This window comes from Gobio gobio (genome assembly GCF_949357685.1).
Source record: "Gobio gobio genome assembly, chromosome: 9".
Classification (NCBI taxonomy): domain Eukaryota; kingdom Metazoa; phylum Chordata; class Actinopteri; order Cypriniformes; family Gobionidae; genus Gobio; species Gobio gobio.
Genome location: NC_137115.1, coordinates 49,062,048 through 49,077,181, shown reverse-complemented (window position 1 = coordinate 49,077,181; position 15,134 = coordinate 49,062,048). Strand labels below are relative to the sequence as shown.

At 39.1% G+C, this 15,134-nt stretch overlaps 1 protein-coding gene across 14 annotated transcripts in view; it reads right to left on the bottom strand.

The window, feature by feature from the left end:
* plekha7a (pleckstrin homology domain containing, family A member 7a) overlaps window positions 1-15,134 on the bottom strand; it is a 159,947-nt gene that overhangs the window by 15,662 nt on the left and 129,151 nt on the right. For 10 of the 14 annotated variants that reach the window (XM_079825010.1, XM_079825015.1, XM_079825014.1 and 7 more), the window contains 5 exons: window positions 14,068-14,538; window positions 12,554-13,085; window positions 8,030-8,113; window positions 3,691-3,744; window positions 41-109 (listed from right to left, as the gene is read on the bottom strand). In XM_079825010.1, the coding sequence (XP_079681136.1) occupies window positions 41-109; window positions 3,691-3,744; window positions 8,030-8,113; window positions 12,554-13,085; window positions 14,068-14,538 (1,210 nt within the window). Of the gene's footprint in view, window positions 1-40; window positions 110-3,357; window positions 3,442-3,690; window positions 3,745-7,644; window positions 7,753-8,029; window positions 8,114-12,553; window positions 13,086-14,067; window positions 14,539-15,134 lie in introns of all 14 variants that reach the window. The other 4 variants (XM_079825002.1, XM_079825008.1, XM_079825007.1 and 1 more) reach the window with 3 other exon arrangements.

Here is a 15,134-nt window from a genome sequence, read left to right as displayed (position 1 = left end):
GAGTTAAGGAGAAAGACATTGAATTGTCCTCTATACTCACATCTATGTCACTTTCCGCCACCTTCACTGGCTTTGCCGGCCGTCCTTTCAGAGTCTCTGTCCCACTCACCTATTAGACAATTCACAGAAAAGCCTCCTTGTGTTAGTGCTCCACAGACAGAAACACAGCTATTCAACACAAGCAAAGCAAGACCAACACTGTACAATGAACGCTGTTGAAAGTCACAGTGAGAAGCTTTAAGACAGTATTCTTCATTTCTAATGCACACATGTACGTGTAGGAGCTGAAGCTTTCTGGAAGCACAATGGCAGGATGGTGTCTCACGATCTTCATGCCAACAGAATACAGCTGTGGGACATAAATGCAATGTCTAAAATAAAGCCTCCACAGAAAATGCTGCATGGTGAACTCATAAAAAAACCCAAGCTCTGGACAACGATGAACTGGACAGTGTCGGGGAGTAACTAACTAAAAACAGTAACACTACAACTTTTTGTCAGTAGTGCGAAAATAGATTGGCAGTTTTCAAAACAGTGCTATTTTTTTTCTTACAACCAAGTGAGGCAAACTTGAGTATATCACTCTTTCAAATAAGGCTGGGAAGTCAAATAATTTGGATGGTATTTAGTTATCAGTATAATATATATTTAGTTAATACCACTGTATTCACTGTTTTTGTAGTTTCAATTAAACCACAGTTTACAAGTTTGGGGTCAGTAAGATTTTTTGATGTTTTAGAACCAAAACATTAATATTGTGAAATTTGTATTTAATTTATTTAAAAAAAATGTCATTTATTCCTGTGATCAAAGCTGAATTTTCAGCATCATTACTCCAGTCTTCAGTCTCGCATGATCCATCAGAAATCATTCTAATATGCTGATTTGCTGCTCAAGAAACATTTCTTATTATTATCAATCTTTTTTTTTATCTTCCTGACGGCCAAAACGTTTGAACGGTAGTGTATAGAAATTACATTGTTTATCAACATTTATTGATATTCTTACTGATTTTTTTGCCAGATAAATCCTGCTCTTTTGAACTAAATAATATTATCTGATAATTTTGCCCTGAATATTGCCCCTTCAATGTAGTTATGTACTTTTTATTAGTAGCTTGTAGTGAAGATAGTAAGTCTTCCAAAGAAAAGTTTCAAGGAAAATAAAGAATGTATGAAGAAGCTTCTCAATGCTGATACTGAAGGCAATAAGGAACGTTTCAGAGGAATGATCTACTACTACAACCAACCCAGACTCATTGTAAAAATGTGCCTTTATCTACATTTTGCAAAACTTCAAAAACACACCTATACATTCACTGTAGTCTCCAGCGGAAATGAACACTATAGTGGCAGTAAAACACCAACAACTTTGATTCCCTTACACACAAAATATGGATTAATAATGACTTATTTTCACACGGTTCCTTTGCACAATACTATGTTGTGAGATCAAAACACCTCTACCATAATGCATGATTTGTAAAATAGCAGATAAGCACATAACCAGCTCCATATGTTTGGCTTTTCTAACGTAGTAAACTTGCTCTGAAGCTCACCTGGTATAGCACTGCACTCGTGTCACGCTAAAAATTTAGTTTTAATTTCACATATGCTTTTGTTAACATTATCGGTTAGCTTTAGGGTTTGGTGGTAGGTTATTTTCAAACGTGAGAGCATTAAAGGATTAGTTCACATTTAAATAAACTTTTGCTGATATTTTACTCACCCCCATGTCATCTAAGATGTCCATGTCTTTCTTTCTGCAATCGAAAAGAAATTAAGGTTTTTGATAAAAAATTCCAGGATTTTTCTCCATATAATGGTCTTCAATGGGCCCCAAACGGTTCAAGGTCCAGATGACAGTTTCAGTACAGCTTCAAAGGACTTTAAACGATACGAAACGATAAATAAGGGTCTTATCTTGCGAAACGATCAGTTTCTGCGAGAAACCGAGCAGTATTTATGCTTTTATTTGACCTCTTATCAGACGAACGTGATCATCTCTGAGCTCCGCCCTAACTTCCGCTAAGTGAGGTCAAAATACGAGCGTGGTCATAGATGTTTACGTAGATGCCTCATTAGCGCCTGCACGGATCAGTCGAATGAGCATCTACGATCGATATATCTATGACCAAGCTCGTATTTTGACCTCACTTAGCTGAAGTTATGGCGGAGCTCAGAGATGATCACGTTCGTCTGACAAGAGGTAAAATAATAGCATAAATACTGCTCGATCGTTTCGCTAGATAAGACCCTTATTCATCATCTGGTATCGTTTAAAGTCCTTTGAAGCTGCACTGAAACTGTAATTTGGACCTTGAACCGTTTGGGGCCCATTGAAGCCCAATATATGGAGAAAAATCCTGGAATTTTTCATCAAAAACCTTAATTTCTTTTCGACTGCAGAAAGAAAGACATGGACATCTTGGATGACATGGTGGTGAGTAAATTATCCGCAAAAGTTTATTTAAAAGTGAACTAATCCTTTAACTTTTTAAGTGTCTCAATGTGACCATCACTGAACTGCAGCGATACATACAACCACTAGCATAATAAAACATTGTCAGATTGTTTCGGATAAAACTGAACACTTTTAGCACCACTCACAGGAAATTTCACATCATTTTGCAGAAATGCCGCCACAAGTACATTTTTCCACTGAGCCTGGGTTGGCTAGACTGGGTAAACCCAACCCGATTTGCCGGCGATTTGATTTCACCCTACAGCTCAGGCTGGAAACCTGTACATATTTCTATCCTGCTTCTGTTACAAATTTGCGGGGACCAATCACAAACCGGCTTATCCACCTGGCGCACTATTGGCGGGTTTAACACAATGACTATCCAATTGTGTACAGAGTCAACTATGCCCATTGATCACGCCTCTTGTGGTCTGATTGGTTGAAGGACTATCTAATTTCGTACAGAGTCATTTGAACTCTGCCCGTTGATCACGCCTCTTGTGCAGTAGAAAATACAGAGCAGACTTCCCAGATCAATGTTCAATCTTAAAAGATTGAGCTTGATCTGGTGATAGCCAGACAATGGGTTGGCTACAACATACGGGATATCTAGAAAGCTGCACATAATATTGATGGATCCTATGAGATAGAAACAGAATGAATTGGAGAATCAGCTGGCTAAATGTGGGTCATTCCCTGCACATGCGCTGAGCTTGCCCGTCCCATCCAGACCTGCCGTCTCATTAACCCAATCACTCACACATACCCACAGCACAACACTCACAAAAGGCAGGGAGGATAGGCGTGCAGGTGCCAGGCTTGTGCCAACACAAAGCTATGTGCACCGTGTAAAGCAATGGGAATGCAGACACTCTGGATGCTGACAGTGCTTACGTTCCAGAGTGGTCTCAAACCCCCCGCAGTGCAGGTTTGTAACACACTGTGAACCATGAGGATCAATGGCTCTAAACTTTTCATCTGTTGCAAACGGAGATAGACAGTTATAGTCAAAGGAGGACCAGCCTTTTATATCCTTCGACTGGATCACTACTATTATCATCAACATTCTGACTCTATGTAATTCCTGCAAAGTTAACCATTACATACTAAATGCAAACAATTTCTGAAATAAAACATATTCTTGATTCCTCGCCCTGAGTGAGGTTTCTGTGCTGTGTTAGTGTTTTAGTACAGAAGGTTTCAGAGACAGAAAAGGAGAGGTCCCACCTTCAGATCTAAATATTCCAGGTCCTTCTTCAAGTGCACGTATGTGTCATCAACCTGTAAGTAGTAGAAGAAACATTTGAAATGAGACTCTTCGACTTCAATAAACAAAAATCAATCATCTAGAATTAAAGGCTATGCACCTGATATGCAAGCTTTGGGACATACTACTCACAACTGTCTTGATACAACAGACCCCCCGTTTGCATTTCCATGCAAATAATAGCTACAGTACATCCACTACCGTTCAAAAGTTTGGGGTTGGTAAAATTGTAATATTATACATGTCTTTACTCTCACATTGTAATTGATTTCTTTTAAAAATGTACTGACCCTATACTTTTGAACAGTAGTGTATATGTACTTAAGAAGCAAAATTTGGTAAGATAATAAGAGAATACACTATATATTAATATTTCATAGAACATATCTTGAATTAACTTATTTTTCTTCCTTCTTGGCAGTACACCTAAAAAAATCTAGAAAAATAAGTCTTAATATATTATGCAATTTTGCTTCTTGGGTAAATGTATTGTTTTAGGGAAAGCAAGACAAAAGTATTCTGACATTAGGTTAAAAACACAAGAATATTCCTTTAACTTTACCTTAGTCCTTGATGCAAAAGCACTCAGCCAATAACCAAAGTAATTAAATAGTAAAAAGTGGTTCCCAAACTGGAGTAAGCAAACCCCTGGGGGAATGTGAGGGGGTACGCGAACAACATGCTGAGTTTTCAAATGCCATTCATTTAACTCTACCCCACCTTAAAATAACATTTAAACCAAGAATGTTTTTAAAAGAGGCAAAATGCCACCTCTAGTGTAAAAATAGGAAAATGGCAGTGCCGTAAAAGGTCAAATACATGGCATCCATTCCAATTATCTCATCATTTGTGGTCAAAACTGCCTACATCCACACAAAAAGGCATGCATATGATAGGTCTGCTGCCTTAGCAAACAGCGCTACATTACTGCCATTCTTGACGATGTACCCGTGTAAAAGTGGGGTTTTAGCAATTACTAGAATTAAAGGGATAGTTCACCCAAAAACGTTTATGTTTATCTGCTTAACCCCAGGGCATCCAAGATGTAGGTGTCTTTGTTTCTTCAGTAGAACACAAATAAAGATTTTTAACTCCAACCGTTGCAGTGTGACAGTCATATAATGCATGTCAATGGGGATATTTTAGAGTATGAGAGCAATGAGAGTAAAAACACATAGACATACGAATCCTTATTAAACCCTGCCGCTCGTGGCGACACATTGATGTATTAAGACACGAAATGATCGTGTCTTCGAGAAACCGAACAGTATTTATGTAATTTTTTTACCTCTTATCTGACGAATGTCATCTAGTTTTCCCAGCGCCATAACTTCCGGCGAATAAGGTCAAAATACTAGCGCGATCACAGATATATATATATACGTAGATGCCTCATTCGACCGATCCGCGCAGGCACTAATGAGGAATGTATATATCTATGATTGAACCAGTATTTTGCATGTATTTTGACCTTATTCGCTGGAAGTGATGGCGCGGGGACGGCTGATGCAGAGCCATTGAAAAAAATGAAAAATGAAAAAAATGTTTAAACATGGATATTTTTCTTACACAAACACATCGATTCGCTTCAGAAGGCCTTTATTAACACCCCGGAGCCGCGTGGAGCACGTTATTTGACAGACAGATGCATTTTTTATGGACTTCAAAAACAGAGCAACTATTACTGCTATTATAATGCTTGGATTAGCCAGAACATTTTTAATAGAACTCAGATTTTATTTGTCTGAAAGAAGAATGTCATATACACCTCGGATGACTTGAGGGTGAGTAAATCATGGGCTAATTTTCATTTTTGGGTGAACTATCCCTTTAAGAACAAATATAGACACAGACTGTGCATAGAGACTCAAACTCTCTTCGATACAAAACATACCCTGTGTAAGTTCCTGTTTTTAATGATTATAATGTATTATACGAGCAAGAATGCAATTTTTCCAGAATATCCACACAATTGCAAATGTGACTGATTTTATACAACAGTTTCGCAACAAAATAGTTCAAACAAAACCCACAGCAGAACTGTTGTGTGTCTCCAAACAATGATGAATCGGGAGAATGATCGGGAGTCATTGATTCAATGACTCATTCATAAATACAGCGGATGCATCTAAAATCGCATACTTCCCTACTATATGTATATAGCGGTCGTGAATTACTTCAAAATAAGTACAATTTCGGACACTTTATTCGATACTGAATGAATGAATACACCCTGTTCACCTCAGTACACCCTACAGTACACCCTGTTTAATCCTGCTCATAGGTGGCATGAATCCAATTACAATGGCAAAAATAGGCTGATGTTATGTGATAAAATCAGCCTATTTGTGCCATTGTAATTGAATTCATGCCACCTATGAGCAGGATTAAACAGGGTTTACTGTAAATACATCTAGATGCAACTTGTGCAACTGCAGTGCAAAGATGGCTTTTGTTGATACTGATTTCATTTGACTGAAATTATTTAGTTTAATGTATTGCTTTATTTATTATATTAATAATTAAATGAATGGAATTTTAAGAATTTGACATAAAACATGACACATTTAATAGGGTTAGAAAACTTAGGGCCCTATTTTAACGATCTGAGCGGATGGTCTGAAGCTCATGGCGTAGGTGCACTTAGGGTGTGTCCGAATCCACTTTTGCTAGTTTAATGACGGAAAAAATGGGCGTAACGTGCAATAAACCAATCAAAATCTCATCTCCCATTCCCTTTAAAAGCCAGTTGCGCTTGCACCATGGCGGGATTGCTAAGACACCCTCAACCTGACGAGTCAGTTTAAATACATGTGTGTATTGCCACGATTGGCCAAATAATTAGCCAATTTCATTAGTCATTACTGCAAATAAGTAATTCTGATACATGCAATGACTATCCATTATAACATGTAGGAATTTTTATCTTTACGTACACAATAATAATATTTTACATTGTAATCCTTTTATTTTTTATATTTGCCATGTTTGTGTAGTGCGCATCACAGTATGTGTATTAAGCAGAGTGTACACGTGTTGTGCACCCGCCTATAGGTTCATATTACTAACGCTCCCTTTAAATAACACAAAAAATACTGTGCCATTGACTTTAGACCAGGTTTTTGTTGGTCAATGGTGCAGTCGTTTTCAGTTGCCTCAAAATAGCAACACGTCAACAATGCAACTGAACACACCTCGTTTTCAGACCAGCATGCCTATGGGCGAACAGATGGGTGCGAGTGCATTTGCTATTTAAACAACATAGTGCTGGAAGTGAAAATGATAACTGCGTCAGGCTGAAACTAGCTAAAAACACTTGAGTCACGCCTGGGGTCGCATTGCACCGGGTGTATCATAGGGCCCTTTGCCTTTAAAAAAAAAGGTAAAAATATATATATATATAAATCAGTTTAAGGGTGCAAATATTGTCCCTTAACAGAAAGATGCCTCAGGGGGGGTAGGCCACTCTAAAAAGTTTGGGAACCACTGATATATATATGTAATAATATATATATATATATGTTTGTTATTGTGTTACTGTTGAAATTATTTAAAGCTTATCCTGGAACCAGGTCAAAGCAGAACAGGTTCTATGGGGACACCAGACTCGCACACACACCTACTTCATGCAAGCATTTTTGATCTTTGCATTTTCAGACTTTGGAGAAACAGCAGAGCACACTCATATAGTATGCATAATACCTCAGAACAGTTACATATACAATTCATGCCGATGGTGGGACAGCCGGATGCAGCCCCTAGCATGACATGCCATGCTACAATACAGAGAAGCATCATGTAATAAAGCCACAGGAGCTACAGAGAGCCAGACGGGATAAATAACAGCAGCAGAGGCAGACTACAGGCCGCAGGCTAGTAATGAAAGGTGCTGACTGGGCAGGACGAGCCCTGACCTTCACCCGAGACAACTGCTGGAGGTGGGCCAGCGCATCGTTGCGCACACCTGCCATCATGGCCTGGTGTCTCCGTAACTGGATGAGGAGAAGGGTGAGCTCCTCCGGCTGGACCAAAGGTTGTGAGTGTATGATTAGGGCAGAGAGAGAGTTATGTGATGAGATTATTTACACAAATGCCCATTACAGCCACGAAAACAAGAGGACTGGCTCCACCAGCAGAGTAACATGAAGTGAAACTTATCCAGGAAGGTTTTTTCTTTTTTTGATGGATAAAATCTGTTTTTAACAGCAGCACAAAAAAGGGAAACTAAACAGTGAAATCAAATGTAATGGCTATACATATTCCCCAGAAAAGAAACATATGTGGAAAAAAATGTCTTACTGTTTTTCCGTGCAGGCTGGGAGCACTGACTGTATGTGTGATGTAACCAGATGGAGGCATTGAGCGTCTCTCTATTGTGGCCGACTGCAGAATGATAAAAAAAGAGAGATTAAGGATTTTAAATACAGTACCGTTCAAAATCTAGGGTCAGTACAATTTGTTACTTATACTTATATTCAGCAAGGATGCATTCAATTGATCAAAAGTGACAGAAAAGACATTTATGATTTTACAAATTATTTATTTTTAAATAAATTCTGTTCTTTTGAACTTTCTATAACTCAAAGCATCCTGAAAATATATATATATTACCGTTTCCACAAAAATAGCAGCACAACTGAAATTATTTGAGCATCAAATCAGCATATTCGAATGATTTCTGAAGGATCATGTGACACTGATGACCGAAAATTCAGCTTTAATAATAATAATAGTTTGTTACATTTATATTACGCTTTTCTCAGCACTCAAAGGGCTTTACACATGGAAGAGGGAATCTCCTCAAACACCACCAATGTGCAGCATCCATCTGTATAATGCGACGACAGCCATATTGCGCCAGAACGCCAATCACACATTAGGTTATTGGTGGAGAGGAGACATACAGTGCTTCTAAATACTCAAATTGTTGCATCCTCGTTTCCTCGCTTCTCCGTCCTGCAGCCCGTGAACTGGAAGCCAAATGGGATTCAGCCATTTTGAAGGACATCTCAATTCTCTAATTGCACTGTGAGGAGGAGGCGAGGAACAAGGAATGAGGAAGATTCCTGAGTGAGGATACACAGGTGTATTCTTCCCTCGCATCCTAAGGAGGTGGAGCTAAGACGCGAGGAAAGGAAACAAGGTCAATGGGCAAATCTGGCCAGGATGCCGGGGTTACACCCCTACTCTTTTACAAGAGTCAGGACCTCGGTTCAACATCTCGTCCAAAGGACGGTGCTTTTTTTACAGTATAGTGTCCCCATCGCTATACTGGGACGTTAGGACCCACACAGACCACAGGGTGAGCGCCCCCTGCTGGCCTCACTAACACCTCTTCCAACAGCTACCTAGTTATCACCAGAAGGTCTCCCATCCAGGTACTGACCAGACTCAGCCCTGCTTAGCTTCAGTGGGCAACCAGGTGAAAGCTGCAGAGTGATAGCTGCTATGCCATCACATTAATAATTTGTAATTTAAAATATATTAAAATAGAAAATGTTCTTACTGTATTTTGATTAAATAAAAATGCCTTGGTGAGCATAAAAGACTGCTTTCAAAAACTGACCCCAAACTTTTGAACAGCAGTGTATACTTCATTAAAACACCAATATTAAAGGGATAGTTCACCCAAAAATGTCACACTCAAGTTGTTTCAAACCTGTATGAATTCTGCTGAACACAAAGGAAGATATTTGGAAGAATGTTTGTAACCAAGCAGATCTCGGCAGCCATTGACTACCATAGTACCCCCCCCCACAGGCTTGGAACAACTTGAGTGTGACTAAATTATGACAGAATATTCATTTTTAGGTGAACTATCCCTTTAAAGGGGTGATGAATTGAGAAATCAACTTTCCTTTGAGCCTTTGATATATAAAAGTTCATCGTGATATAAGAATATCCTGTACGTTTCAGAGCTGAAAATGTCATTGTTAGTCAAAGAAAAGCTTTTATTGACACCAGGCCTAGAAAATGAGAGATCTCAGAATATGTCGACCACTGACGTCATAGAATGCAGAAGCGCCGCCTCAAGCCCGCCCACCGACTTGTGGAGCTAAACGGGTCGCTACCGAGCAATAAACATGCTGGTTCCAGCTCACATGCGTAAGACATTGTGTTTTGTTCGCTTCATTTCATTGCGGAATCGTTTGTAAACAAGATAAAGGTCGAGACTGGATTTGCAGACATATTGAGATTAAAACACAATGCTGTGACTTCTATATTGCATCCGACAGGAACGGTGCAACACACTAAGTAGAACATGCAAGTAAAACATGTTTTTTTATATGTGTTAATATTGCAGGATAAAAATCCTTGTTACAGATCGTTTGATATCTATTGATTACATACCTTAGCACGCGGTCACAGGCTGGAGAAGGTGTTATTGGTTCATTCGTGATCAGACTCGGACTTGTAACGCCAGTGCTCGCAAAGCCCAACATCCCGGGGCTATGTGTTTTTCAGACGGGCTACCAAAATGTATCACCGGCCTGCCGACGGGCTCTCTTAAATAGCAAAATAACATTCCTTTCTTGCGCGTGCGAGTGTGAACATTCCAATCAATCGTGTTTCTCCAGACGCTTTCAAAACAATTTCCACATGTACTGAGGGGAGCTGAAGCTCATTAAATATACAAATCTTATCCAATCCTAGCCGTGGGCGTTTACTTTCAAGTCTTCAGTGCGGCACGCCCATCAAAACCGATCGTTTTTCAGAGAGCCTCAAAACCAAGGCAGAAAATAGCCTATTACTTATGCATTATGATGTTTCTGAATGTAAAAACCACGCAAACGTCATAAGTTGACCCCAGACAACAGTATTAAAAAAATGTAAAAGCCAGTTCATGACCCCTTTAAGGTCCGTTCACACCAAGAACGATAACTGTCGATAATGATATATTTCTAAAAATCAGAGTACACACCACAACTGTAACGATAATGACACAGATAAATTATATTGTTGGAATCACTGTCCGAACGATTTTTTTCCAAAACATTGGCAGCCAATCAGAATCCATCCAGCTTTAAAGAGCTTGAACATTTAAAGAGGCAGACAAAATTGCAGCACACGCTCATAATAAACACAACGGTATAATCCGCTGGTGTGGATGCTAATATAGTTATCATTGGTGTGAATGGGCCTTTAGCCTTTTGTTTTCCAGTATGTGCTTATGTCAAAAACACCAAAATAACCTTGCACATTTGGATGAAAGTGACTGCTAAATACATAAAAGTAATGATGTTAGTATACACACCAAAATAACTAATAGATTTAATAATCATCATGGATTCAGTAAACCTTTTGGATAAGACATTTCTGTTGGCTGGGTGAACACTCATTTGAAATGGTTTTAAAAAGACAGACAGAAACATTAAATGGAGCAAATTAAGTATATATATATAAATCATCCCACTCAGGCACTCGTTCCATTACAAACACGCCAATAATAATTCATGCTGAATTATGACTCTGTTGTAGACAGATGGACAAATGCTGGCAGTTTGAAAACATTGAAAGCTGGTGTTATTTGATCAGGAGTTTCTGGGCAGTATTAACATCCATCATGATGACTCTAAGTGCATGCTTCTTTCAGACTCCAGATCTTCTCTTTTAAAGCAGAGTTTGTTGCTAAGGTCAGTTTCATATAATGTGACATTATATAGAGTACCACTCAAAAGTTTGGGGTCAGTTAGATTTTTTAAAGAAATTAATATTTGTATTCAGCAAGGATGCATTCAATTAAACAAAAGTTACAGTAAAGATGGCAACACTTTAGTTTAGGGTCCAATTCTCACTATGAACTAGTTGCTTATTAGCATGCATATTAGGATATTGGCTGTTTATTAGTACTTATAAAGCACATATTAATACCTTATTCCGCATGACCATATTCTACATCCCTTAATCATACCTACACGCTACAACTACTTTACTAACTATTAATAAGCAGTAATTAGGAGTTTATTGATGGAAAAGTTACAGTTAATAGTTAGTTAATAGAGAGAATTTGACCCTAAACTAAAGTGTGACCACATTTACATTGTTATAAAAAAATTACATTACAAATCAATGCTGTTCTTTTGAAATTAAAAAAAAAAAGTATCATAGTTTTCACAAAAATATTAAGCAGCACAACAGAAAATCAGCTTAGAATGATTTCTGAAGGATCATGTGGCACTGAAGACTGGAGTAATGATGCTGAAAATTCAGCTTTGCATCACAGGAATAAATTACATTTTAAAATGTAAAATGATTTAAATTTAAATAGTATTTCACAATATTACTAGACTGGGTAAATCCAGCCCGATCTGCCGGCGATTTGATTTCGCCCTGCAGCTCAGGCTGGAAATCTGTGCATATTTCTATCCTGCTTCTGTTACAAATTTGCGGGGACCAATCTCAAACCGGCTTATCCATCTGGCGCACTATTGGCGGGTTTAACACAATGACGGATAGAGAAGCGATGGATCGTTGGTCTGATTGGTTGAAGGACATTCCAATTTCGTACAGAGTCATTTGAACTATGCCCGTTGATCACACCTCTTGTGCAGTAGAAAATACAGAGCAACCTTCCCAGACCAATGTTCAATCTTAAAAGATTGAGCTTGGTCTGGTGATAGCCAGACAACAATATTACTAAATTAACTTTAGTTTTGATAATATAAATGCTTTGTTAGCATAAGATACTTCTTTTAAAAACATTTAAAAAATTGCATCAACCCCAAATTTTTGTACGGTAGCGTACATTGTGTACAGGTGTTTATTGTGAATACCACTATTGCCAGTGGATTGTGATGTGATGTATAAGCATCACCTACTGACCTTATAGGAGCGTAATCGGTGAGGAGAGTTTGATGGTGGCACCTCCACAGTGAGCCGGTCCTCCAGAGGTCTGACTGTGACTCGGTCTGCCGGCGTGTGGGGTCTGCGTGGAGACAGCAGTCTTGGCCCAGGAGGCCCGGGTGGAGGGATGTCTGCCAGGGTCGGAGGCACGGAAATGGAGCGAGACACGTCTGAGTTGACTCTGGTGGAGGACACGGCGGTGGAGTAGTCTGGAGCAGGAGTGTACACGGGGGCGGTGGGGCTGCCGAGCCGATATTGCTGTCGCTGTTGCCATTCGTAGAGCTGCCACACCGTGTTGTCGTGTGTTGCGGGTCGCTGGGTGTGGCCGTGGGTCAGCTGGAAGTGATTCAGCCGGTCATGGGAATATTTGTATTCGCTGGGTAACTGACGGTGAGTAGTTTGTGGGCTCTGCCGCGTGGTCTTTGGTAAAGACTGGTACTTCTCTATTGTGCCGTACTTCGGATGAATTGAAGGGGTCCGACGTGGGATTGTGCCATCAGTAGAAACAAACCTGTGATAACAAAATTATTATTTTTAACATTTATTGTTACACATTGATATTCAGAGTCATTGAAGTCAAAGACAAAACTATTTATGTTTAATATATTTTATTCACTAACATTCCAAATTTGAGCTTGGTAAGATTTTTTTTATGTTTATGAAGTCTTTATTTGCATTAAAAAAAATCCAAAATACAGAAAAAACTGTAATATTGTGAAATTTTGCTGTTTTAATATATTTTAAAATGTAATTTATTCCTGTTATGGCGAGTTGTTCAAATAAATGTTCTTACATTTATTTGAAATATAATATTTATAAATAAACATTGTAACATTATAAATGTCTTTACTGTCACTTTTGATCAGTTTAATGAATCCTGGGACTGAATAAAAGTAATAATTTCTTCTTCTTTAAAAAAAAAAAACTGCCACAAAACATTTGAATGGTAGTGTATTTTTATTTTAATAAACAACCCTAGTCTTGTAGAACAGAATTCACTATTGTATGTTATTCTAAAAGGGAAAAATTGTATTTGTAATAATTTTTCAAACTATAATAACTAGTTCCACCTTCCTGAAACGACATCACGAATCCTTTGATACATTAAATATTTTTTCCTGTCATATAGTGACTAATTTTCACAAACTAAACAAATCCAGAAGCCTAAACAATAAAAAGGGTGGGACTTCTCTCGTTAAATATCCTATTTCACTCTGAAATATGGCACATTATGAAAGTAAAATGTTTTGAACATCGTTTTATGTTGACTTTAAGGATAAACTGGATACTGACTGCTGTATTCTGTGGTAATTTTTATGATCTCAACCACTAGGGGGAGATACAACCATGACTCTTCACAGCAACATTTAGCAGCAACTACTCTGAATAGGTGTATCTGTGTCTGAATTTGTATGCATAAATACACACACGCACACACACAGTTTATATACTGTATTTACTTATGTTTCACATCTGTGTGTTTGTAGACTTACCCCTGGCGTTCTTCCTTCTGTACTTTGACCCAGTTCTCCACCTGCTCCAGTGTACTCTTCCTCTGTACCTTAATTGGACTTTGAGAAGAAGGTGTCGGGCCTCTCTGATATCCAGGCATGCCGTTCTGTTCTATGGGTGTACCGTTCCTCATCACAACCGGCGGGGTCGAGACGGCCCTGGAAGGAGCTCGAGAGGGAACTTGGGATGTTGGTTTTGACCCTGGAGCTAAAACCTCCACCTCCACTATCCTGCTTGCTGGAGATTTACTCCTCGCCTGCTCAATCTCTCGTGCAGAAACCTGGATCTCCACCTCTCCGACAAATCCCGCCTGCTTCTCCTCCAGCAGCCTGTTACTTTGGATAACCTCGGGTTCTGGAATCACGTAGCTGTTGATGTGGTTGGTCTGAGGCACGGCCTGCTGCTTGAGTTTCTCGGAAATGTTCAATTGGTCTGGATGATCCAAGTCCTCTCTGTGTGGCAAAAACATGGCATGTGCAAAGGTCAGTGAAGTTTTATGAGTCTTGTGTCTTATATGATGCTATTATCATAGTACTGGATCACATGTCAGGTCTGTTAAATTAACAACACACCACAACAGAGAGTCTGGAGCAGCATTTACACTTGAGGGAATCTGCTCATGAAGCTAAATATATCCATCACTGTAAACTGACCAGTCTTACTTTAGATTCACAACTTTAGCCTTTAAGCTCAACTTTAAGCTCCAGGATCCACACGCTTTACAAAGCCCTGGCAACCACACACACACACAACACCCTAGCAACTGCACAACAACCCGCCAAAAACACTCTGAACACTTTAGCAACAGCATAGTAACAACCTAACAACCACCCACAACACCCTGTGCAACCCAACAAAAACACTCAGAACACTTTAGCAGCCACATAAGTAACGCCCTGGCAACCACCCACAACACCCTATGCAACCCAATAAAACACTCAACACTTTAACAGCTGCATAGTAACATCCTGGCAACCACCAACACCCAACCAACTAAAAAACTCAGAACATAGAAATGTGTGGGCACCACCCACAACTGCACAGGAAC